At 44.5% G+C, this 26,663-nt stretch overlaps 1 protein-coding gene and 1 long non-coding RNA gene across 2 annotated transcripts in view; one reads left to right on the forward strand and one right to left on the reverse strand.

The window, feature by feature from the left end:
- The window catches only part of PAH (phenylalanine hydroxylase), a 70,964-nt gene that overhangs the window by 13,232 nt on the left and 31,069 nt on the right, over nucleotides 1–26,663 (reverse strand). The window contains exons 4-6 of the mRNA XM_042947553.1: nucleotides 20,379–20,467; nucleotides 8,752–8,819; nucleotides 1,911–2,107 (exon numbers count right to left, since the gene is read on the reverse strand). Coding sequence (XP_042803487.1) covers nucleotides 1,911–2,107; nucleotides 8,752–8,819; nucleotides 20,379–20,467 — 354 coding nt within the window. The remainder of the gene's footprint in view (nucleotides 1–1,910; nucleotides 2,108–8,751; nucleotides 8,820–20,378; nucleotides 20,468–26,663) is intronic.
- On the forward strand, nucleotides 8,443–26,198 carry LOC122225006. Its single transcript, XR_006205061.1, has 3 exons — nucleotides 8,443–8,516; nucleotides 8,807–8,952; nucleotides 25,889–26,198. It is a non-coding gene; the product is annotated as an uncharacterized LOC122225006 (long non-coding RNA).

Here is a 26,663-nt window from a genome sequence, read left to right on the forward strand (position 1 = left end):
TTATTCCAAGAATCAAACGAGCTAGTAAATATAAAGTCCTTAGCACATTGGAGACATTTAATAAATTTAGCTTTCATTCTTGTTTATTAGGATGAAACACTTATTCCCTATTTCTCATGTCTCTAGAGTTGAAAGGGACTTTTCACTCCACTTCCAGAAGGGAAAAGGATGAAAGGAATACTTCCAGCTTCTTTACTGCCCTTCACACATACACCCCCCCAAAGAGCAAGGACTTGTCTGATTGGAGCCTTTGGGAAGAGAAAACGAATGCTCCCTGTGTGACCTCTTTGGTCCTTTCTCGCCTGTCTGCTCACAGAGGTGCACATTCTGGTCTGCTCTTGGCCATGCAATGGAATATACACTTGACCATGAATTGGTAGATAAGTTTACATAATTCAGAGGTGAAATATTAGGAAGTTCATTTTGTTTGTACATCCACACCGCATTCTCTAAGTAGCTTTTATCAGTAATAAAGTTGACATTTTGATCCTCTCTCTGGTTCCAATTATCTGTCTCCCAATTTGTTTCAAACTTGGAAGGAGAATAATAATCAGTGATGATGGTGATGATGATGATGATGACGACGACGATGATGATGGTAATGATAGCTAGCACCATATACTACCCGCCATACTGTTCTAAGCACTTTATATCTACTAACTAATCCTCCTAATAACCCTACGAGGTAGATACTTGTATTATTCCCACTTTACAGATGGGAAAGCTGAGACACAGAGAAGTTTAATTTCTTGTCCAAGGTTACATCTACAGTCAGTCTGGCTCCAAAGTCTGTTCTCTGAATGACTTCTCTGTAACTCCCCAGCTGCTAGTGTTACCACTTTATTTTCTCACTATTGGTCATGGCAAAATGGATATTTAGCCAGAGCATGCCTTTAGGACCTGCTGTCCATCTGCCTATGTTCCTTGGACCTGCAGGCTGAAATTCACTCTGCTTGGCCTCTCATTTCCCTCTTCAACTGGCAAGTAGAGACCCTCTAGATAGAAGGGACCCTAAGCTCATCTAGCTCATCCCCAGTCTATCCCAGCTGCCACTTCCTTCCCTGCCACATAATTTCCCTGGCTCCTTGCCCCAGAGCTGGCCATACCATTTCCACATAGCTCAGAGCCATAGAAACTTCTTCATTTCTGTAAACCTGTGGTCTGTCCTCCTACTTTCTCTCATTCTACCTGCCACATACTAGGTGTTTAGTATGCGTTAGCTGGTGGGTCTTATCTTGGTTTTGCCAAATTAATGTCTCCAGGCAGAAAGGAAAATACTTACCTCACTTGGAAATGATGTGCAGAGGCCAGGCATCCCAATAATGTTTTCCCCCCAAGAGTTACTCAGATTCCAATTCAGCCCAAATTCACTGAGTACCCCCTGTATATGTAGCACCATGCTGGGTGTTTTTACTTACTACATCTTTTTTCATTCCCACAATTTCCCTACGAGACGGTCTCTATTTGACAGGTGAGCAAACTGAGGCAGGTTCCCCCAACTAGATGGGGTCAAAGCAAGATTCCTACTAGTCAGAGGCATGGACTTAGAGCTCAGGGCTCTTGGTACTGCCACAAATAACACATTTCGTACGCAAAGCACACTGCAGCCATCTATAACCCAGCGGGAACTGCAAGGAGAACCCTGCCTGGGCACCTGGGACTTTAAGAATGGGAAAAAAAAGGTTTTCAGGGACAGGGATACGGCAAAACCCACACACGATGCTTTGTCTTGGATGAGAGTGGATTAACAGTGGAAGCTGGTGGTGAGGCAGAGCCCAGCAGTGAGATTTGTTTTTCCGACCATCAACCTGCCTGCATCACCACACATACCCTGGTACTAGCCGTGATTTACTTTCTTCCCTTTCCCTTCCCTCCTGCTCCCCCCACTTTTGTCCCTGAAGTAGACTTACTCTGCAGAAATTGAGAAACCTCTTCCAGCTGGGGAATGTTATCTTCGCGGAAGCCACAGTACTTTTCCAGAAGCGGGAAGATGTGATTGTGCTCATAGCAAGCATGAGTTTTATACAAGGACTTCAGGGTCCTGAACACCGTCCCCCAGGTTTTCTTTTCTTCCTCTGTGTATTCCACTCGAGGGATGGGCTGCCCACTGGAATATAGGCATGAAAGATTTGTCTCCAGAAAGGCAGGTGTAAAGCAGAGGAAGAAGGAGCATTAGCAGAGGGAGGGAGGTCCAGAACCTGTGAACTGTCACAGACTACAGGGGGTTTCTTAAGTTATTCGAAAGAAGAAAGTTCCACTTCTTGATATAGGAAACATTCATGCAATTTGGCTAAGCCACGATACAAGCTGTCAACTCACCAACCACACCAGAGATTTGTTCTCGCTTTGGAAAATCACTTGGCCTTTCTGCTCTTCTCTCTCTCCAATTGTTTACCCAGAGTGGAAATTCACTTAACTGCAAGGGCCCAGCGGGTAACATAAATGGGCAAAGTAGTGGGTATGGACAGTGGAGGGTGGCAGCCAAGACAACTGAAAGACACATCCTCTTTCTAAACAAAGGCATCCAAGTTCAAGTAAAGCAATATCGTGTTTTGCATTATGTCAACTAACGCAATTATATCTGCGGTCTAAAGTGGATTTAATATATGGACTGTGAGCCTGAGACCCTTGTTTAGTGGGCATGCACTTGCTAGATTTGATATTTCTTTTTTTTAATTTTTTTAATGTTTTATTTATTTTTGAGAGAGAGAGACAGACAGAGCATGAGTGGGGGAGGGGCAGAGAGACAGACAGACAGACAGACAGAATCTGAAACAAGCTCCAGGCTCTGAGCTGTCAGCACAGAGTCCGACACGAGGCTCAAACTCATGAACCGTGAGATTATGAGCTGAGCCGAAGCTGGACGCTTAACAGACTGAGCCACTCAGGTGCCCCTAGATTTGATATTTCTGACCTTAGGTATTTAAACCCATGCCAGGTATAAGATCTGCTTTTGTAGCATCTTCTGTTATGACATAACAGAGCTACAGGGAGCTGGTTAAAATACATATGTTGGACCCTGTCCCATAGATCCTGAATCTGTGGGGGAGGAGAAAGCCCAGGCATCTGGACTGCAATAAGCTTCCAGGGGATACACTATAGTTTGAGAGTCAGTAGTTCAAAAGGTTCTTTTGAAAAACATCTAAGAATGAGCTGTGTTCTCAAGAGTAAAAACAAATGAAAATCAAACAGAGCCTGACTTTTAAAAATCTAACGACTGTTCTTTGCACTACAGACCTGTTTCCTAACAGGGTACACAGTGTCTAGGACGAGGCAGAACTTTTTGCTTAAGAATCTGGATCATTCTCAGGCTGGATCATCCTCAGGCTCCAAACTAGGTTTCTCCTGCCCTTTCAAAGCTGTAGCTCATCCAAGGCCATTAAAGTAAAGTCAGTGTTATGTTCCACAGAAAGGTGGGCAGAGATTAGGGCAGATTTTTGCTGATGCATTGGAAGCAACACAAACTCAGAAGACCCTATAATGGCCAGCAGGGTTTGTGAAAAGAAAACATCAGGCAAGCCCCTGCCTGAGGATGCACCATTATTTCCGGGCTAAGTGCTGATGGAGGGAAAAAGCAGGCTTCGAACATGGACAGAGAAGGGTTCACTACTTGGCTCTACAAGTTCCTAGCTGAATAACTGCTCGGGCAATTTAGTAAACCTCTCTAAATCTAGTCTGTGCCGCTGGTACATAGGCTGATAAGTAACTATTTGGGAGGTATAGAGGAGAATTAGGTGAAATACTATGTACAAAGTACCAAATATTGGTGCTGACAAATAATAATACCACTGGGTAATGGATAATTATCATAACTGAGTCTTATTTAAAATAAAGGTGATTTGCTATTTGGTAATACAATTTTAAGAGATAGTAACAGGGGTGCCTGGGTGGCTCGGTCGGTTAAGCGTCCAACTTCGGCTCAGGTCATGATCTCATGGTCCGTGAGTTCGAGCCCCGTGTCGGGCTCTGTGCTGACAGCTCAGAGCCTGGAGCCTATTTCAGATTCTGTGTCTCCCTCTCTCTCTGCCCCTCCCCTGTTCATGCTCTGTCTCTCTCTGTCTCAAAAATAAATAAACGCTAAAAAAATTTTTTTTAAAAAAAAGATAGTAACATCCTGGGTACCATGATGTCCCTTTGGTTAATAGTTACCTTTCCAGGGTGTGCCATGTCCCTTCCCCATTCTTCCAGTAAAGCAGCCTCCTCCCCTCCCAGCCTCAGGTTCAGGTGGGAGGAGACTCCACCACTCTTACCTGGGCATGTGACCAGGCCTGGCTATTTAGAGCATCTCATTTCCCTGGTCATAGACAGTGGCTGAGAGACGGGCCCATGTTCTAATCAGAGCCAATGAGACTCACAGAGAAAACTTTTGTGGAACCTGTTGGAAGGAGATAGAACCTCTAATTGTGTTGAGGTGTCAGCCTGGTTGGTGCTGGGCCCACCTCCAAGAGAGACGTCAGCCTGGTTGGTGCTGGGCCCACCTCCAAGAGAGACGCCACTGATGGCCAGAGAGCAGGGCCAATGCAGAGGACTCCAGAGTCAGAGAGAGGGAGGGAGGGTGGGAGGGACAGAAGCGTGTGGCAACTTGAGCAAGTTATTGCCACTTTCTGAGCCATATATATATTCAACATAAGGACAGTCAAATCCATCTTGTAATGTTGTAATAAGAATCAAATAAGTCATCTCTGAAGTGCTGTCTGGATGTAGTAAACATTTCAGAATATATTTTCTCTCTCTGTCTCATACGTACACACTAACTTCCATGGTTTACTTAGAAAGTAAACACAGCATATTTTATTCCATCTTCCACTTCCATCAAGAGACCTGAGGTTTCGTAAGATCCTTGATCTTTGAAGAAATTGTCAATTATTCTCATCAAGTCATGGTCTCATTAAGTAAACTAAACTAAGACATTTTAGGTAGAGTGTCCATTTAGTTTGAAATAAGGAAGAGATATCTAGTTAAGCCAATTAGGATCCTTCTTCAAAAAAGTGTTTTAAGTAGACGACGTTGTTTCTGAATTATTTCACCAACCAAATACGGCATTCAAGATACTCCAGCACCTGGCATAGCCTTCCCTCTCCTTGGAGTCTTATTTTACACCAGATCTTCCCACATAGGTAATTATTACAAGAAAAATAATTTGGTGCCTCAGAACTGCAACTGCCATTTTTCAGCGCCTCTTCAATCTGATGTTTTAAGACTTTCATTAAATGTTCTTGGGCAGGAGAGTCAGAGCACCACATGGCAGATGGGCGGAGAAGAGGTCATTAGTTAGCAGTGGTGGGGGTTAGTTGCTTCTTTACTCTCTATAGGAATTGACTCTGGCCCCCAATATTCACATCTCAAAACAAAAGCCCTGTAGCTAAACGGGCCACCCTCTCTCCTTCACTACTCCCATTCTCTTTGGCTGTAAACTCCAGCTCAATCTTTAATTCTCAGCCTAAACTTTACTTCCTGCTGACCTAGTTGCCCAATCTACATTCCAACTCCTAATTATACGGCCTCGGGACAGCCAAGTTTTAACTTTGGGAACACCTATCTCGTTTACTGTTACTTTTGTCACTGCCTTCCCCGTATTCCCCAGAGGGCATGGGCTCTGTGGGTCTTGCTCTTGGGGTGGGCCCTGGAACTTAGTAGATACATTCTGTCACGTGATCAATATCCTGTGGTTCCATGACTCATAACACAGGAGCTTGGGCCTCATTCCCCATGCGGAAAGTGCCAGAGATCTGAATGTGGGGGCTATTGGTACGGAGGGTGGCAGAAACCAAGGAAGAGGGCCAAAGTTGAGTCTGAAAGACATTACAAGCTCTGGGGTGAGATGAACAGGCCAGGGAGAACTGGGAACAAACCTCAGAAAGGAGGGAGGGAAATCAGTAGAGAGTAGAATACATTTGATTCTCTTTATATTGGTAGTTGTGCTACATAAGGTCACCATGAGCTCTGAGCTGGACTCTGAACGCAGAACCACTGGTCCAGAAGAAAATACAGGACTAGGGTCCCATGAGCTCTCGTCACATTTTCATCAACTGATAACACCTAACTTCGTTTTGTGTGGGCTTCTGTATAAAGAAATCTTATTTAATATATACGGCTGATTCATTAATGTTGATCTCGACAGCACTATAACTCCTGCCTGAACGAAGCTTATCTAACACACGCATTTTCTCCATAAACACATTACAGCCTTCTCACACTTAGGAACCCTAGACGGCACTTTACCACTGTGCTGGGGGGAGGGGGGCATTTTAAACAGGAAAATGATCAACAAAAAAATGCAAAAATTCGGCAACCGGGTCTCTAATCTAAATAGACTTCAATAAGAATAGTTGTTTATAGTATAGAAGCTGAAATAAGAAGGCAGTGTCACCTTGTTCAGTCTGAGACCTCGTGCATCAGGCAACTCCAATCTTCCCCCACTCCGTGCATGTCTGGGAATGATTGCAAAAGTGTCACAAGAATTGAATTGGAGGTCTCAAATAAATGAAGCAAGTAATCCTCGAATAATGAAAATCCACTGTGCCAGATACTGAGCTAAGAGACCATTTCAAAGAAGAAAGGGATGGTAAACAGGGTCAAAAGTTTAAAAGAGAGGAGCTAAAATGAGTTCTGAAATAGGCTTTGAATTTGAGAACAAGTTCAGCCCTACTAGCCACATGACCTTGGCCACATCACTTAACCATCTGAGATTCATTTGTAAAAATGGGGAAATTGACTAGAAGATCTCTAACGATTCTCAGAGAGCCAGGCATCCATGGATGGTTTTCAATAATCAATTTAACTTACTTGATAAACATGGAGAATGGTGAGGCATTCAATCCATTCCAGGCTTCTCCATTAGGTTTCACATTTTTATTTATTTTTTTTTAAATGTTTACTTATGTTTGAGAGAGAGAAAGCGTGAGCAGGAGAGGGACAGACAGAGGGAGGTGGACGGAGAATCTGAAGCGGGCTCTGCGCTGACAGCAGACGTGGCCAGATGTGGTGCTTGAACTCACAAACTGTAAGATTATGACCTGAGCTGATGTCAGACGTTTAACTGACTGAGCCACCCAGGTGGCCCAGGTTTAACATTTTTATGGAAAGGAGGTTAGGGGATCAGTTTCTCCCCTCAAATCGCAAGAGCCAGGCAGTAAGTGAATGTCCTTCCTAAGCAGCTCCTGGATTATATGGAGAAGTGTGGTCTCTTGACGCTGAGAATCCTGGCGCTCAGGGAAGTGGGTAAGAATGACTTTGGAGTTAGAGAAATCTGAATTCAAAAGGGGATGATGCCACCTACTAGTTATATTATGACCTTGGTAGGTTACTTAACTGTATTGAGCATTACTTTTCCCATCTGAAAACCGGGGAATTATTATTAAGACTAAATAAGATAATGAAATAATGTAAGCAAAGCATTTAGCAAAGCCCCAGACAGAGCAAGGAGATCATAAATTTAAGTTATTATTATTGGCTACCTGAAAAAGGCTCCTGTCTGTACCCGATTTGATGGTGTTCACCTGACCATGTTAGGGCAAAGGCAAAGTGGGGAGAGGTTGCCATGTTCTGTGGTTCCTGTTTGTCACAAGCCAAGGCCCCAAACCCAAATGGGCCTAGGTTTAACCAAAATCAGGTTTAACCAAAGTTCTGGATCTTTCCACTGCCGGGAGTCATTCAGAGAAGGGAATTGTCTTATTTTCTCCGGAGGTCTTTCCATCTGGACGGTAACTTTGTATTCAGTCAACAGAGCCCTATTATTTTCATCACCCTCAGAATCTATCAAAGCTGTTAAAGTACCATCCCTCAGGGTTCTGGTCAACTTTTAAAAAATTTTTATTTATTTAGAGAGAGAATGAGATGGGCGGGTGGGGGGGGGGGCGGAGAGAGAATGAGACAGAGAGAGAGAGAGAGACAGAGAGAGAGAGAGGATCCCAAGCAGGCTCCAGCGCAGAGCCTGACATGGGGCTCAAACCCACGAACCATGAAGTCATGGCCTAAGCTGAAATCAATAGTCAGATGCTTAACCGACTGAGCCACCCAGGTGTCCGGATCCTGGTCAACATTTATGTCTCATCTTGAGCATGTCTTTTCTCACGTCTTAACTCAGGAATGGAGCTCAGGCCTCAAACGCTAAGTTTCCCCATGGTAGCATTTCTGTAGTTCCTGAGGGCTCAAAACAGCAAAAACAGCTCCCTTCCCAAACTGACATCTTTGATATTTGCATTTTCCTTTGGCTAAAATAGGGTAGAATCCCAGCAGAAAACAATAAACTCCTCTGAAAATTGCCCTTCGCAGCTGGGTCAGATCAGATCAAAGAAGAACGCTGAGGCACAGCTCATCTAAAACCTCAAATGATTCATTATTTCAGTAAAGCAGCCAACTCCTCCTTGAATGTAAATGATTCTCTTTTTCCTTCTTCCCTGTTTAATGTGGAGAATACCAGAGGCTGTGTTATTCAGGGCTGAGGCCTTTTGTAATTACTTCAGACGTTAGCGCATAAGGACACAACAAAGCTGGGGAGAAGGCCGGCCGGCACGGTGGGTAATTTTGTTTTGTCTAGCAGCAATTTTTTTTTGAAACATGTGTTATTAAAGGGAGGGTTTAAACACACATGCGCGCGCGCGCGCGCACACACACACACACACACACACACACACACACACACACGCCGAAGACGGGACTCTATGCTGGTATTTTCCAAACTTGGGCAAGGAAAAGGTAAGCCAGGAGCGTGTGCTTCTCTCTTCCCCAAGACCAGCAAAGTGGACTTACTGTCGGTAGCTGTAGGCAATGTCAGCAAACTGCTTCCGTCTTGCTCGATACACAGGATCCTTAAAACCCTAGGAGAGAGGAGACACTTGACTTCTCAAGGCTTGGGCAGAGAGGCCTAGCATGTCCCTGCGTGATTTGAATGGGGGCTCGTGAGCTCTGACAGCCCCGCTCTCCTTCCTCAGCTTCTTGATAAACAAACAGGTACATGCTTGCTGCTATTGCAATTTTTTAAAATAGTATTTATTGGGTCTTTATTATATGCCTGTCTATGTGTGCTAGGGACTTACTTTATCTGTAAGTCCCACAAAAATCTTGCATGGTAGCTCAGTATGATTATCCTCATGCATCCAGCATAAACAGTGGCCCAGGAAAAGGAGTCAAGCAAAGATGAGACGAGGGTTTGAAGCACCCAGTTTCATGCTGTTTTCATTACAATTCAGGGTCAACCTTTATCCTGCAGCAGGGGCTCACCTGAGAAATCAATCTCAATATAGAAAAATGAAGATAATCATTTCTCCTTTGAGGCTCACCCACCGGCAGGCAGCCTTTCCCCCAACAATCATAAGCAGCATGTTTCATATATATATATATATATATATATATATATATATATATATATATATATATATATAACACACATATATATATATATATATAAAATTTATTTGGGGGGGGGCATGTGAGTGGGGGAGGGGCAGAGAGAGAGGAAGAGAGAGAGACTCCCAAGCGGGCTCCACACTCAGCACGGAGCCTGACGTGGGGCTCGATCCCACAAACCGTGAGATCATGACTGGAGCCAAGATCAAGAGTCAGATGCTCAACTGACTGAATCACCCGGGCACCCCCATAAGCAGCATATTTCTGAAGAGTGGAAAGAAGCCAAGGGTGTCTTTCAGTGTTGGTGGGGCATATACCTTAGTCAGAGATGAGCCCAATTAATTAAAAGGGCATTTTCCCTGCACTTTCTTCTAGGAGTCCTATGGTTTAAGGTCTTGAACTTAAGTCTTTAATCCATTTCAAGTTAATTTTTGCAAGGGGTGTCGGATAGGCATCTAATTTCATTCTTTTGCATGTGAACATCTGGTTTTCCCAACTCCATTTACTAAAGAGACTATCATCCATTCCCCATTGAGTATTCTTGGCTCCCTTGTCAACTATTAGCTGTCTGCATATGCATGGCTTTACTTCTGGGCTCTCAACTGTGTTCCATTGGTCAATTTATGCCGGTACCATACTGTTTTGATTTGTATAGCTTTGTAATATAATTTGAAATCAAGACATGTGACACCTCCACCTTTGTTCTTCTTTCTCAAGAAGGACTGCTTCTTGACAACAATTTTTCTGGATATAACTCCAGAAGTACAAGCAACAAAGTAAAAGTCAACCAGTAGGACTATGTCAAACTAATACTTTTGCACTGTAAAAGAAACAACCAACCAAATGAAAAGGCAACCAACGGAACGTGAAAAAAATATTGCAAACCGTATATCTAATATAAGGTAAATACCTAAAATATATAAGTAACTCATACAACGCAGCCCTAAGTTTTCCATTTAAAAAATAAGCCATAGAACCGAATAGACATTTTCTAAAGACGAAATACACGTAGTCAGTAAGTACCTGAGAAGACGCCCAACACTCATCTTCAGGGAAATGTAAATCTAAACCACAATGAGATACTACCTGACACCTTTTAGAATGGCTATCATCATAAAGACAAGAGAGAATGAGTGAGGATATGGAAGAAAGGGAACCCTCACGTACTGCATATGGGAATGTATATTGGTGTAGCCACTATGGAAAACAGTATGAAGGTTCCTCAAAAAATTAAATACAGAACTACCGTATGAACCAGCAGTCTCACTTCTGGGTTTCCATCTAGAGGAAATGAAAATAAGATCTTGAAGAGATGTCTATATTCCATGTTCATTGTAGCATTTCTCACAATAGCCAACATATGGAAACAACCTAAGTGTCTGTCAATAGACGAAAGGATGAAGAAGATGTACCCATATATATCACATGTATTATAATATATAATATATAGTATAGTAATATCATACAGATATATATCCTACCACTCAACCATAAAAGAAGGAAATCCTGCCACTTCTGACAACATGGATGACTTGTGAAGTTATTATGCTAAGTAAGTCAGACAGAGAAATACAAATACTGCATTATCTTACTTCTATGTAAAATTGAAAAAAAGCTGAATTCATAGAAGCAAAGTCGAATGGTGGTTGCCAGGGGCTGGGGTGGGAGAAATGAGCAGATGTTGGTCAAAGGGTACAGACTTGCAATTGTAAGATGAGTAAGTTCTGGAAATGTAATGTACAGCACAGTAGCTATAATTAATAATACTGTATTATATACTTGGAAGTTGGTAACAGAGTAGATCTTAAATATTCTCATCACACACACACACACACACACACACACACACACACACACACACACAAATGGCAATCATGTGAAGCGACAGAGGTGTTAACTAACCTTACTGTTATAATCATTTTGTGATATATATGTGTATCAAATCATCACGTTATACACTTTAAAGTTACACAATGTTATGTGTCAATTATACTTAATAAACCTGGAAAGGGAGGGGGGGGGTATTTTACCAAAAAAATGATAGTATCTGAATTTTAGAAAAACAAGAGACTAGCATCACCACTAGAACTTACTTTGTTCATTCCAAGAATTTCCCAATAAGGGAGGACCTCTACCACCTGCCCCACCTTCCCTTCAAACCAAGGTGTTGATGAATCATAAACAAGGGCTTGCATCACAGAGTGTCATATTTAGAGAAGTATTTTTAAAGGATAAGTACTCCCTGATTTTTAGATATTGTTTTCTTGTTTTGTCTTGTCTGATTGGCTGGTTGGTTGGTTATTTTGTTGTTGTTGTCGTCATTGGTTTCAATCCGTCTGCCAGCAGTTCCAAAGAACCAGGGTCCATATATATATGTAATCTGAGAGTCTGTAGCATAGAGTCCGCCACACAGAAAGAACTACAAACACTTGTTGAAAGAGGGAAAGAAGGAAGGAGGAAGGGATGATCAGAGGGAGGGAGGGAAGAAAGAATTTCTTAGTTTGCTTCTTAAGATATATTTTGAGAAAGAGAAATCTAAATGTTTCACAGCAGAAAATTAAAATTACTACGTATTCTTATTCCAAATTCAAATCCCAAGTAAATTAAGTGATTATTCAGTTTGGAAAACATTCCATGACACAGTTATTACAAAACACAGCTCTTCGGTTTTCCTCACAGGGCTGAATGGTTTGGAGTCATTAATTACAGGAAGGAAGGCTTAGGAATCTGAAAACTTAAAACTGCCCTTGGTGCCCTTCTATTGGATGAACATAAGTTGCCTTGGGATGATGCAGTAAGTAAACTGGGCACCATGATTTGATTTCCAAGCAGCACTGAATGCATCCCTTTAGGAGCCTGCCTACCGGGCTAAAGGAAGAACACATCTCCACAGTTAGGACTCAAAATATGAACTTAATACTTGCCAATCATTAAGGTTTGGTGGACCACAGTCATCCTCACCTACAAGTCTTATTTAACAGTCTGTAATAGGGGCGCCTGGGTGGCTCAGTCGGTTGAGCGACTGACTTCGGCTCAGGTCATGATCTCACGGTCTGTGAGTTCAAGCCCCACGTCAGGCTCTGTGCTGACAGCTCAGAGTGTGGAGCCTGCTTCTGATTCTGTGTCTCCCTCTCTCTCTGCCCCTCCCCCACTCATGCTCTGTCTCTCTCTGTCTCAGAAATAAATAAACATAAACAAAAATTAAAAAAAAAATAACAGTCTGTAATAAATGGCTCTCCCAGCCCTTAAGTATACAGCATAGACTTTTGCACCTATAAGGCATCTTGGAGAATATTTCTATATTTTGATCAAGATATGAGAAAAATGAAGCCCACGGAGCACCTCCATGGGAGTTTTCTGTTTGCACCCTTGGCTGACGAGCTGAGGTTTGAGGGTTGAGGCAGGAAACCAGGGGGATGAGGGAAGATCTCCCTTAACCAGTGGATTTTCACTTCATCATGCTGCCTCCAGGAGTGAGAAGCCCATGACAATCTCTCTGCCCTATTCGGCTCTTTATCTTTGATCTGTAATGTACGTTGTCTAGGTAGTTTGAAGATATTTTCATCAGTGAAAAAAAAGCTTAATATAAAATTGCATATCCAGGAGGCATCAACTATGATGGAGGGAATGTACAAATGAAGTGATGGAAAACGTACACCAGGGCCTAACAAACCTTACAAAAATGAGAGAGTAACTTTGATTTTTCTATACTATTTATGCTTTTGAGGTTTTGTACTGTGAGTATGGATTTCTTTTATAATTAGTAAAAAAAGTAAAATAGCATTAGAAATCCCATCTCAAATCATTGTGAGGAAGCGACAGAAGATTCACATGCTGAGATACATCGATACACGTACATATATACTTTTCTACACAGATTTTCCACAGGGAACGTTTCTAACCACAGTCCCTTCCAGCTCAAAGTGCCTAAGAAGTTCATTATCAGCCGTCAAGACCCCCCCCCCCCCCCCCGCCACCACCACCACCACCAACCAGGCTGCAAGGACTTTTGTTCTCTCGGTTGCCAGGGAAAGGGAGCTGTGGCCCTGAAGTCCATCTGTTGGCGGTTTGGTCTTGATCCTTTGGGCAGCCAGATGACCACAGGATCTCTGCAGCCATGCACAGTACACTCTGAATTAAGCTTCAGTTGATGATGACTAATCATCCTGTCTCAATTAAGCTAATAGCAGCAATTTCAGTAGCACTGCATGTAATTTATTTATAATCACCCTGTCTCAATTAAGCTAATAGCAGCAATTTTGGTTGCACTGCGTGTAACCAAGTATGTTTTGACAGGAAAATATATTGTTGGTGAAGGAGGAGTGGGGAAGGGGGGGAGGCGTGGAAGGGACAAAGTGGAGGGAATTCTACAGGAGGCAGTCTACATGCAATCACTTTCCGAAATCTCAGCATTTTTGTGACTTGGGTGTTGACGTGTGTGGTTCTGTTTTTGCGGGGATTTCAGGGAACAGGTAACCGTATGGAAAAGTCTTCTGGGTATTTCATACTGAGCTTTTCATGTTACCCTTTCTTGATATCATGGCTGAGGTTAAATCTCAGAAATGCCATCTTTAGACTAGCAAGAACAGGGGTTTTCAAGTCAGGCAGGCTGGGTGGATTACTAACCCCAGTCACTAGGAGCTTGGCTTGAGGTTGGCCAGTTCGATTCTCAGAGCCTACGTTTCTTCATCAGTAAAGTGAGACTGTTAGCTCCAGTTCCCTCGTGGTGTTGGCTGGGTTAGAGTAGGTAAGGTACGCAGGGCACTAAGTAAAACTCTGAACACAAAGGAGACAATCAAAAAATGACACATTTGTACAAAATGGTGGAAAATTCAAAAGCTGAGAAGTCTGGTTCAGAACATAAAAAGGATAGAGTCTGGAAAGGGTCATTGAGCCCCATCACCCAGGGCTAGAAGGTTGGGCCTTCTAAACAGCATCTGTACAATTCTTTCTTTCCTATTTATATTCCATCTATGCCAACAATGAGAGACTTTTTGCATTCCATCAGCCCCACACCAAGTGGAGAAAGGATGGTACACAGGAGACAAGAGTCTCAAAGTGGTTTAGTAACTGCCATTGCCATCCTGCAGACCCCGCCCAGAGACGTGCAAACCAATAGACCAGGGCAGCACCAACAACAGCCCCGCCCCTTGCCCACTCTCTGTTGCTGGCCGTGCCTACCACCTATAAAGCCACAAAGTCTGTTTTGGAAAGGATTCAGATACCTGGTTGCCCAAGCCAATAACCTGAGAGTCATTGTTTTACTTCTCTCCTCCTCTCTTCCTTCACATCCCATAACCAATCTTTGTCCATTCTTCCTTCCAAATATCTTAAGTCTGTCCTTTTTACTTTATCCTCACTGCTGTCCCTTCATTCAGGACCCCATCACTTCTTGCCTGGGCTAGCACAACTGCTTTCCAAGTGGACTTTCTTTGTGTCCTTTCCATACCTCCCCCCTCATGCAGCCCCGGTAGATTTGCAATGTACAGATCTGGTGCAGTCACTCTCATCTTTAAAAACTCTCAATGGCTTCTCATCAATTTAAGGGTAAAGTCCAAAATTTTTAACCCAGTCCACAAGGCGTTATGCAATCTGGCTTTTCCTACATTTCCAATTCTGTGTTGAACTACAGTGGTAGTCCTGCATACTATGTCCCAAATTTGTCCCAGTTGGTTTTATTTTTATTCTTTAAACCCACCAGGCTTTTTGCCACATCAAGGCCTTTACACATGCTGTTCCCTGTTATTGAAATACCCTTCCCCATTCTTCTAGACCAATAAGCTACTAATTGGCCTTTCCATCTGGTTCAATTGCAGTTTATAGACCTTCTTTGCTTTTTTCCAAACTTATTGATTTTCCCCTACAATACACTTTCTCAACAACCTGAGTGTTTCTCCTTTCACACAATCATTATACTTGTTAATATCATTAAACTCAGGACTCTGTTAGTCTTACTTATCACTAGATTTTAAGTGCATGGCATAACTCAGCGTACTTCTGGGTAGGAGCTGCTAAAAAATTACGCAAAAAAATTACCATGTGCCTTTCCAAAGTCACATTAGATCATTGCCTAACAAGTTCACGGTAAGCTCTAGAGGCATGTATATCTGTCTGATGGGCAATTTACTACTTAGTAAGGCCCAGATTCTTCAGGGTTAGATGCCAACTTACACAAGATGGGCAAGTAGCAGAAGATTTATTTTATGATCAAGTTGCAAATGATTTATGTCCAGTAGATAAAAGCACTCACAGTTATGGCTTTCTTGCCTTTGAGAGCATTAATCACTTGTGTCTCCATCTCCGTGGTCTTGCTCCAGAACTCAATTTTTCAATGACCATCCATAATTTACTCTCTTATAGCTTCCTTTGCACCAACATCGTCATCTTGCTGGTTCCCTCGCTGCTGAGCTAATAGATTTTTGACCGATGTGGACTACATACCTGCATGACAGTTGTTTTTACTTTTTTGAAAATTATGTTTGGACAGAGCAACTTAGTAGGAGGGCCACAAGTCTTTGATAACTGGCCGGCATCTTTAGAATAGACTTTAATGGGGCCTTCGGGTGGAGGATTTTAATTGGCAGAAAGGAAGAGGAGAGGAGTACTAGAATGATAGCCCTCCACTCAGGGAAGAGCAAGGCTCTTTCTGGAGAGAAGAGAAACTCCGTACCTACATCTGAAAGACTGAAAAACAGTTTGAGACCTTTGGATAGTAGAAGAAATAACACAGATGCACAGTACTGCTGATTGATATTTTCTCCACCAGAAAGCACCCCCTCATGTGAATCTTCAGTCTAGACACTGGTGTAGGTGCCAGTGGAGCTGGCATAGGGAGCTCTGGGGTTAGGATCTGTGTGGCCAAGGCTGCTGGTGCTCCGAAGGTCTGTGTCTCATCCCTCTTTCAGAGAACATTGCTAACCCACATTTCTCAGTCTTCTTTGAAGTTCCTAGCGGCTATGTGACTGGGCTGCAGTCAATGAAATTTGAGTGAAGGATGTGAGTCACCTCCAGACATGGCCCACAGAAACCTCCTGGGAGCAATTGTCTCACTTTTCCCAGGTGCTGGCAGAAAAATAAAAGGGTCTGAGACTTGGAGGAAGGTATGGCCCTGAAGTGGAAGGGGCTTAGTCTCTGCAAGACTGTGCGGAGAAATCTCCCTACTGGCTTACGCTGGAAATACACCTTCAGTTAATCCATGGTGATTTGGGAATTGTTTGATCAGCGGTTAGCCTACCCTAGTTGTTAGAAGACTCCACTCACCTCTCCCTCTTTCCAGAAGTCCTCCCTAACCATTCCGGTCCACAGTGATAGTACATGCCATCTGACTCATTAAACCTGGTGTTTAATCGTCTACTTTTTGTGTGTTATCATTTAAACTAAATATTACCCGAACTGCGTTCCATGGAACACTACCATTTTAGATAATATCGCTAGGTATTCCATTAAAAAGGGGTTCCATCAGTAAAAAAAAGTTTGAGAAACATTAGGTTGAACGAGTTCATGTTTACGGGACTTTCCAACATCCCTAATGAGATCACGGGACTTGCATATGCTTCAAATGGGGCTCTAGCATATACTGTTTCTCCCTTTGATCATGGAAAAAATTTTCTCATAGATTATAGTTTGGGAAACATGCATATGCCCCTTTCACGTGTGTGTGTGTGTGTGTGTGTGCGCACGTGTATCTGTCTTATGCCTTTACAAGTCATGAGGAAGTGAATTTATTTTTCTCTGACAGTCTGTGCTCAAAGTATAAAGCACAGCACACACAGTTCTATGACATCAGTGTCAGAAAACTTAGCCTGGGGAAGGGGCCAGTGGAAGCGACGTCTTCAGGGAGGCCAGCATATGAGCTAGGCCGTAGAAAACGAATAGAGGTTTGCCAGTAGGGCAAGAACAGGTGAGAGGATAAGGAAAATTACCCCAGGTGAAGGAGACAACAGGGACAGGACCACAGACGCTGGGGAACAGGCAGAGAAAGAGTCCGTTTGAGAACGGAAATCAAACAGACCACTTGGATTCTGTCTACTAAGCTTACAGTTGTATCCCCGTCACCTCTGGCACCCCTTTGGGAAGAGCGGACACCCCTTTTCCCTCCACCCCACAACTGGAGGCCCCAGGAGGGCAGAGATCATGCCGTATTAATCATTTCAGCCCCCTTTCCTTTACATAGCCTGGGAGGCGGCTCACGTATACGTGAGGCCACACGGCCATCTCTGTCTGAGACTTCTCTGAAAATCGGAAAGCGCAACCCTCCCTGGATGGATGGTTATAACACCGAAATTTTAAAAATGCAGGGAGAGCATTTAGCACAGTGCCGGCACACAGTCCACGCTCAAGAAACGTTTGCTATGAATGTCACTCGCTTAGTAAATGCCTGGGGAAGGAAGAAAGGGGAGACACAGGCAACAAAGGAAAGAAGGCAGTGTGCACGGGGTGGAATGCAGCTCTTAATTTATTTTCCCACTTGGCCAACGCACACAGGCAGATGCCCTTTACCCTCTGGGGCAGGAACAATCCTTCCTTGGCCGCATTCTTCAGAGTGGCTGTTTTGGAGGCCTTGAAGTGAGATATTGGGTCAAACGTCAGTGCACACTGCCAAGGGCAGGGGAGCATGCTGCGAACCTGGTACAGAGCGGAACAGAGGGTCCTTTCGGGAAGAACACCACCACTCCTCACACATGGCAGCCAGGGCCTGTGAGCACTCTGGAGGGTTTACTCTGTCCTTGGCCCATCAGTTCCCAGGATCTGATGAAAAGCCACAAGAAGGAACAGAGAGAGCCTGGCCTCCTCATCGGGAGGACCGTGTACCAGACAGATGGGGTTTTTTTTTATGATAAAATTCATCACAGTGAGAGGCCAGGGAAACAAAGATAGGGGCTGGGTCTGTAAGGAGAAATGAATTCTAGAGAATTCTAAGACCAGCTTATCTACCTGAGGAGACACAAGGATAAAGGGAGGGAAATGTCCATGTCTGGGACCTCTTCCCTCTTTCCTGGCCATACTCGTTCCCCCAAGTGAGCGGTGAGTGTGACCAGCAGAAGGGTCTTGGGTCACGGCAGGAGGTCTGGAGGCTGGTAAGATGGGCTAATTTTCCATTGACTGGGTCAAGGTGGCCAGACAGGTCTTCCAGGGGAGCAATATCTTTGCAGATGCTTTGCTCCCAAGGCCCACGGCCGAAGACCTGTCAGTGGGGATCTAGAACCTCTCTTGGCTCAGGTCTGCCGCCCCCAGGAGCCACAGGAGAAGGCTGCACCATCCCCAGGAAGGCGAATGGGGATCCAGCTTTATTTTGGGGGGCATAAGGTACTGAAGTATATATATTAGGAGACTGAACTACAATTTCTACCCCTAGACTAAGTAGTTTCACAAGGAAGCATCAAGGAAGCTATGGAGAGCCCACATCAAGATACCCAGGCAAGCAAATTATTGTCCTAGGGAAAGACTAGAAACTTCCTAAATGCTTGCCATTGGGGGCTGCTTAGTAAGTTATGGCAATGCACAAAAATTATATATATAATAATTTTATGATATATATAATTTAATAATATGTATTAATTTCTAAATAATAGAAAGAGAGGGGGAAAGAGATGTGGAGAAGAGAAAGGGAGCACACCAAAATTAACACTGATTGTTTCCGGACAGTGTGACAATAGGGGATAATTTTTTTCAATTTTGATGTGTGGGTGTCAGGAGGGAACTCGCCTCTGTTTCTAAAATAGTTTCTCATTGTAAAAAAAAATGCAGAATACTACCAAGAGGAAAAGGGAAATAACTGGAATTATGGGTGATCTTCATTTTCCTCTCATGCTTTTCTGTATTTTTGAGTCCACTATCAGGGGTTTACTATTTGAGTTAGAATAAGCAACACTTGATCATATTTGAAAAGGCCAGCCTACTCCAGAAATAGGTCTCTCTTTGTCTCTGAGAAAGCACCAGTGTTTCTGCCACTGGCTAGACCTTTGTCTTTGGCACCATGAGGACTGGATTAGGAATCTTAAAACCCAAAGCTTAGCATGGGACCTTGGAAAAGTCATTTACTCTCACTGGGCCTCAAGGAATCTACCTGTAAAATGGGAACATCTGCTTTGCTTACTGCAAAGAGCCTTTGTGAAGAGCAAGTTCATGATTCACTCAACTGTAAAGACCCACAGAGATGTAAGAAAACTGATGAAATGCAGACACTCTCACTGAGTTCCACTAAACCACTGTAATGAAACAGCTTCCAAGTCATTTAAAGATTAAGGAGCCATCTACCTGGGCAGAGAGTAAGTGACAGACGATATGACTGTGGCACTTTTCAGCTATGGAGGCTGTCAGAACTGGTCCTGACCCTGAGTGCAGCCTGAGCTGCTCCCCCTCCCCAAACCCCTGCACCACACACAAACATGGTGATAAAGTCCCCCCACCCTGGGCCTTTTCTCAGAAACCAGTAAAGAACAACCTGCTCCCCTGCCCACAGGACATGGGATGCAGTCTGACTTCTTTGTCTGGTATATCAGACCTTTTAAAATCTGACCCTCACACCTCATGCACCAGTCAGCCATTCCAAAATATTCCAGATACTTTCAGGACTCTGAGCCTTCACATATACTGTTCCCTCAGCATCTTCTACTCAGTTTGGGGGATCCAGTTCCAATGTCACCTCTCCTCACTGCCCTGCTGTACCTGGCAGAGTTGTTAGTGGTTTACTGTTTCCCAAACACTTGAACTGAACCTCTTTAATTGTACAAAGCCAGAAAGATGATTTACATGTGTGTGTGTGTATGTGTGTGTGTGTGCAAACACACACCTACATTCATATATTATACATAAACAATAGCTTCTGGAGGCCGATCCACATTTGCTCCAACAATAAAAATGACCATGATAATGATGGTGCTGATGATGTACAAGAAGACACCCTCCAGATGTCTGTAGTACAAGCAAACAAATGAAGACACATTGCTGGGGATCAGGGAGGGGAGTAGGGGCAGGGAGGGGTGGGCTGAAAGGATCTTATGGGAAGGACCACAGACACGGGGACTCACAGGGTGGTCTGCATCCAGTTCTGCTCCATAGCTGAGGATCTGGTTGGCAAATCTGTCGAGCTCTTGAATGGTTCTTGGGAACCAGGGCACTGAAACACAGAGACGGCAACATCCTGAGTAGGGGATTGGCAGGACATGGTCGAAGGTCAGAAGCATGGGATCAGCCCCAATTAGACAAACCAGTGAGGGGGCAAGTGGGCTCCCCAAATTACTATAATTCAAAAGTTGACTCCCATTTTCCTTGGAAACTAATTTCTTAAAATTTCAGCCTTGTTCAAGTGTAACTGACAGATAAAATTATAAGATATTTAAAGTGTACATCGTTGTGATTTGACATAGGTATACATTGTGAAAGCGTTTCCCCCATCTAGTCAATTAACATATCCGTCAACTCACACATATTTACCTTTGGGGGTTAGTACAAATATTTAAGCTCTACTCTCTCAGCAAATTTCAGTTATATAATACAGTGTTATCAACCACAGTCACCACGTTTTACAGTAGGTCCTCAGACCTTATCTACCTTATAGCTGAAATAAACCCTTTTACCAACCTCTCCCTATTTTCCCCAGCCCCCAGCCCTTGGCAATCACTAATCTGTTGTCTGTTTCTATGAGTTTCGTGCCTTTTTTTTTAAAGGTTCCATACGTAAGAGATACCATGCATTATTTGTGTTTCTCTGACTTATTTCACTTAGCACCTTGGAAAAATAATTTGAAAACATATTCTCAAGCATATTCTCTTTCCTGGAGATTTTCTCTGAATTTCCTCAAAATTTGCCTCCCTCCTACCTCTAATAGCAAAGGGGAGTGGTTTTTTATAGTTTTCTTTAGTGGCAGAATATTGCATGTAACCCCAGAATATAAATTAGATAAAACCAGAGCTGTTCTGTCTTAAGCAAGGGAGCCTATCTCATGACCCCATCTTCTTAACACATGCTTCCCTCACAAAGACTTCCAGGCATCCTGGCAGAATCTTTTGATGCCAAAGCCAATTTGAAAGTCACTGGTGAAACAGAATGGAGTCAGTCAGTCTAGGATCGGACAGCACTTCATAGTACCTAGAGAATCTGCAGGCTTGCTTTTGGAGCAGCCTAGTAGGGGAGTAGATCAGGCCCGGGCTTGTGGTCTACAGAGAAGACCCCCTGGGGGTGGAATTGCCCCGGGAATAAACAGAGACTAGGACATTTGGATTGTAAGGTCCATGAGGGTAGGAACCATAAGTGCACTGTAGTTCAACTGCATGGAGGAGAGGGAGGTCATGAGGGAGGGAGGGAGAGAGCAAGGAAGAAAAGAAAGAAGAAAGAAAGGGAAGGAGCGGTAGAGGCAGGAGGAAGGAAAGATGGAAGGAAGGATGAATGGAAGGAAGGAAGGAAGGAAGGAAGGAAGGAAGGAAGGAAGGAAGGAAAGGAAGGAAGAAAGTAAGGAAGGAAAGGAAGGAAGGAAAGGAGGAAGGAAGGAAGGAAGGAAGGGAAAGGAAAGGAAGGAAGAAAGGAAGGAAGGAAAGGAAGGAAGAAAAGGAGGAAGGAAGGAAGGAAGGGAAAGGAAGGAAGGAAGGAAGGAAGGAAAGGAAAGGAAGGAAGAAAGGAAGGAAGGAAAGGAAGGAAGGAAAGGAGAAAGGAAGGAAGGAAGGAAGGAAGGAAGGAAGGAAGGAAGGAAGGAAACCTGGTTGTGCTAACCTGTAAGGTAACTCACAACAGTAACTGTCATCCATGGAGCATCAAGTCTGATCTAGTTGCTATTTCTGAAGTATCTCCAAAATAAGGAAGGCACAGTGACCCCTATTGTACAGACTGCACAGCTCTGAAAGTCCAAATAACTAGTTGAAGACCACACAGGAAGTAAGAGACAGAAAAACAGAGCCAAAGAGGACATGGGAGGCAGGGAGAGCTGTGAAGTGAGGTCCAGCCATCCAATGCTTCCCCTGAAATGAGGTTTAGAGAAAAGATGCTGAACTTGTAGTCAGTAAGGTCTGGCTTGGAATCCAGGCTCCATCTACCTACTTTTCCTCTCTGTGCCTCAGTCCTAACTGTAAAAATGGCAATAATAACAACAGTAATAGGAAGAAGATGTTTCTTGAGGCCTAACCATGTGGCATCCACTATGCTTACTATTTTGGTTCAATATCTCTTTTAATCTGAGTATTACAGTGAGGAGTCAATAAGAATGTAGGCAAAGGGCTGGCCCAGTGTCTAGCCCATAAAAGGTAGCTTTCCATCTCTGGCACCTTCTTTCTGATTCTGGCCCAGCTCAGGTCAGGAGGGAAAGGGCGTGCATGCCATCTAGTGGCCAGCCTGGGGAAATGCCAGCCATGATCTCTACATAGAAGCATCAGGCAAGAATCTTCCACATTCCACCAAAACAAGACGCTTACTTCAACAGCATTCATAAAGATCCATTTAGAGAGCTGTTTCCATAGATAAGAGGTGCAAAGCTCTCTACTGCCTATGGTAGTGATAAAAACTAGCACTGAGTGCCATTCTAAATATTTAACCTGTGAGGCGGGTAGTCTCCCACGTTACCAATGAGGAAACTGAGGTACAGAGAGGTTAAGTGGCAAACCCAAATACCTAACTGCCAGGAAAAGAGGAGGTCAGGATTCAAACTCAGGCCTGGATGACCTGGTGCCTTCCGTCCTGACCATGAATCCATCCTGCCGCTTTGGGGAGTTACAGGGAGCACATTGTTAGCTGGCCTCCGGAGCCTGACTGCCTGATTGTCCTTTCAGTTTCCCAGCTGGAGGTTTCCATGCCCTTACAGCCCAGCCCACTGCTCAAGGGTGGCTCTCTGTGGTGATAGGCACAAGAACAGACACTGCAGGAATATTCCAGGAGCTAAGGCTTATACAGCACTTGCTTTGTGCCAGGCGCTGTCTTAGACACACTACATGTAGCACCTCACCCAATCCGCATAATAACCCCAAGAGGTAGGCGTTATTATTATCCCCATTTCACAGATGAGGACGGAGGAACAGAGAGGATAAGTCTCTGAGTCCCAGAGTCTCAGAGGATAAGACCTTCTGAGTCCCAACTGCCGGACTTTGGAGTCTGGGACGACATCACCAGGCGCGGCTCACCCAGCATGGCACCTGGCTTCCCACTTTGTCTCCTGAACTTTTCTCCAGGCTTTCCTTTCTCCTTGAGTCCACTGCTTCCCCCTGTACAATGGATCTCTGTTGTTGGCACTGAAAATGGGGTCTATCCCTTACTCAGGTTTGGAAGGACTTCAGAAAGGACACCTTATTGTAGGGCTCGGGATCCCCTCTGAGACCATTCCTGCTTCCCCAGAATGTTGCCGTCCCATCAACTCTCTCCCAAGGCATCTTTTCCCCATGTCATCATTATCTCTCTTGCTTGGGAGTCATCCGTAGCTCCAGCGGTCCCAGTTGCCCCAGAGACAGGACAAGCCAGCCCTGTCTTGCTCCCCCACTTTCTGACTCTGGTCACCCTTAACCTCGTCGAAGTAGATTCTACAAATATGTGTTCAGCACCGACTACTACCAGACACTAGACACTGAGGGAGTCTTCACTCCTGTGGTGCTTCCATTCTAGTGGGTATGGGTGACAAGAAAGAAATTATAAAGAAATTTAAATAGATACCAATGCCAGGAAGTTCCTGAACTCAGGAGATGGAGAGGAAGGGGGACACTACTTCCTATGTCATCCTGTGGCTCCAGACCCCAGAACGAGGGCCTTGGCAACTTGATGTCGTCTTCCCATTGCTCAAGGGGATCTGGGAGAGCTAGAGTCTGTCGTCAGTTCAGAGCTGGCTCCCCGTCTGACTTAGGGAGAGTCAGTCTAGCAATCGTCAGGGGCCTGGGCAACAAAGCCAGACAGCTTAGGCTGGAATGTTGTCACTCTACTTACTATCTGTGCCACTCAGAACAAATTATTAAATCTTTTTGTGCCTCGGTCTCCCTATCTGTAAAATGGAGATAATAATAGCACTATAAAGTACCACTTTATAGGAACGGTACAAGGTTGAATGAGTTAATATACGTGATTCACTGAGCACAGTACTGGCACATAGTAAATACTATTATTGTTCACCTGCAAGCTCCAGGAATTTTTTTAACACTCTGTCCTCAGTTCAGCGTAGCACAGAGAGCAGAGTTGAAAGTCTTCCAGCAGGACTAGAAAGTAGGCCACTTATTTTGTTGTGTAATGGTGCAAGTATTTTATCTCTCGGAGCCTTAGTTTTTATTCCACCATATCGGTTAGAAGCATCTTTCTATATTATTGCATTAAATACTACAGCCAATGTGATACAGTTAAGTGGTCCACAGCAAGTGCTTATCTGTATTAACCATTAGGGTGACAGAGATTTTAATGATGATGATAAAAAGGAAGAAAAAGGAGGAAGAAGAGCAGGAGGGGGAAGGGAAGGAGGGAGAGGAGGAGGAGGAAGAGGAAAGAAGGGAAACTGGAGTCAGAAGCCCATTGGCAATCAAGCTCCAGTATTAATAGGCTTTCTAATCTTGGGCCTCAGTTTCCCCTTCTGGAATCCTGGCTGGAATCCTCTTTGGGTTTGGGTTTTCAGCCCCACAGAATGCCGGTGAAAGGCTGAGGCTGGTGAGAGGGGACAAGGAGACATGCTTCCAGGGACTTACTGGGTCAATCTTGCTTGCTTCTGGAAGCATAACCACGGTTCCCAAAATGCATTGCACCTCCCATTTCCCTTGCTCCTCTCACCAAGAGAACAAGGTTCTACTCCACAGAAGCCTTTTCCTACCTTGATTCAGAGCTGTGCGAGCCTGCAGGCTCCCCACTGAACGCCAGAGGGCAGCAGAATCAGTATATTTTTAGCTCTGGCTGATTTCTTCCCCCCCCCCCCCCCCCCCCCCCCCCGCCCCCCACCCCCTCCTCCAAAGGGAGAACAGTTGTTGGACCACATGGCTCAGTTCAGACTTCTTGGTCGAAACGAAAAAATAATCAGAGAACCTGAGAAGGTGGCAAAACCTCAAAGGATTCAACGTTTGGCCAAGAGAAGACAAAGGCAGAAGCCACCCACCAGGCCCCAAGCCCTTGTCACAGAGACCGTGAGGGACCCCCAGACAGCGCCATGAGCCTGTGGGGCGCTCACCCATGTCCAGGGGCCTCTGGTACCTTCTGGGCCTTGTCACCACCCAGAAGAGGCCCAGGACACAGCCAGGTTGGAGCAGCAGCAAAGCTCGGTTGGCTAATCATATCGGCTTCAGAGCCAAACTGCTTGGGTCCAAACCTGGCCTCTGCTACTGTGAAACCTCGGGACTTCCGGCAAAGTCCTCCAGTGTCCCATTGGTAAAAAGACTAGAGTAAATGTATGCACTTCAGAGTGTGTGAGGATTAAATGAGCTAATGCACGAATAGTGCTCAGAACCGGGCTTGGCACACAGCAAGTGCTTTATAAGGATTTGGTTTTATTATAATCATTGTAGGAGGCCAAGTGACAAGGAGCGATAAGTCCGGTACAGTCTCTCTCCAGGAAGCAGCCCAGCCCTACCTTTAAATCTGTTCCCCGTCCCCTCCCCAGGTCCCACGTGAGGTTAAAGCATCACCTCCCAGAGGCCGCTCAGTACAGCCAATGTGTCATCTGAGGTGGAAGGAAGACACAGGCCAGGCCTCACAACTAAGAGGAGTTCACCAGCCACCACCTTGGAGAGCAGGACAAGGTTTAAGGAAATGAGACCCAAGAGAGGCGAGTGCAAGCTGTTGGGAATGGGGGAAGCAAGGTTCTGACATGGCTCACTTCCTGGGGAAGAGGCCCACTCAGCAAGGCCGGAAGCAAGCAGTGTGGCAGAGGGACACCAGGTCCTAAAGGAGACTAAAGCGGACCCCAGACAAAACAGGACCAAGCCTTTACATTTTTATATGAAGCCTACAATTAAAAAAAAAAATTGTTTATTTACTTTTGAGACAGAGAAACAGAGCATGAAAGGGGGAGGGGCAGAGAGAGGGAGGGAGACACAGAATCCGAAACAGGCTCCAGGCTCCGAACTGTCAGCACACCGCCTGACACAGGGCTCAAACCTAGGAACCGCGACATCATGACCTGAGCCGAAGTCAGACGCTTAACCGACTGAGTTACCCAGGTGCCCCTACACTTTTTCTTTTTACAGTCTATTGTGTTTATTTCTTGCACTGTTACATATATATTTACGTACGTAAGTCACATATATTTATGTATGTATCAGAGTTCAGAGCCATTACATGTCTATACGTCTAAGTGCCTCGACCTTGATGAAGCAGGTGTCCTGCAGGAGCAGGGGTCCCTTGTCTATAGCTGATGACACTCACCCGGCCCAGGA

Source organism: Panthera leo, chromosome B4 (genome assembly GCF_018350215.1).
Source record: "Panthera leo isolate Ple1 chromosome B4, P.leo_Ple1_pat1.1, whole genome shotgun sequence".
Lineage (NCBI taxonomy): Eukaryota > Metazoa > Chordata > Mammalia > Carnivora > Felidae > Panthera > Panthera leo.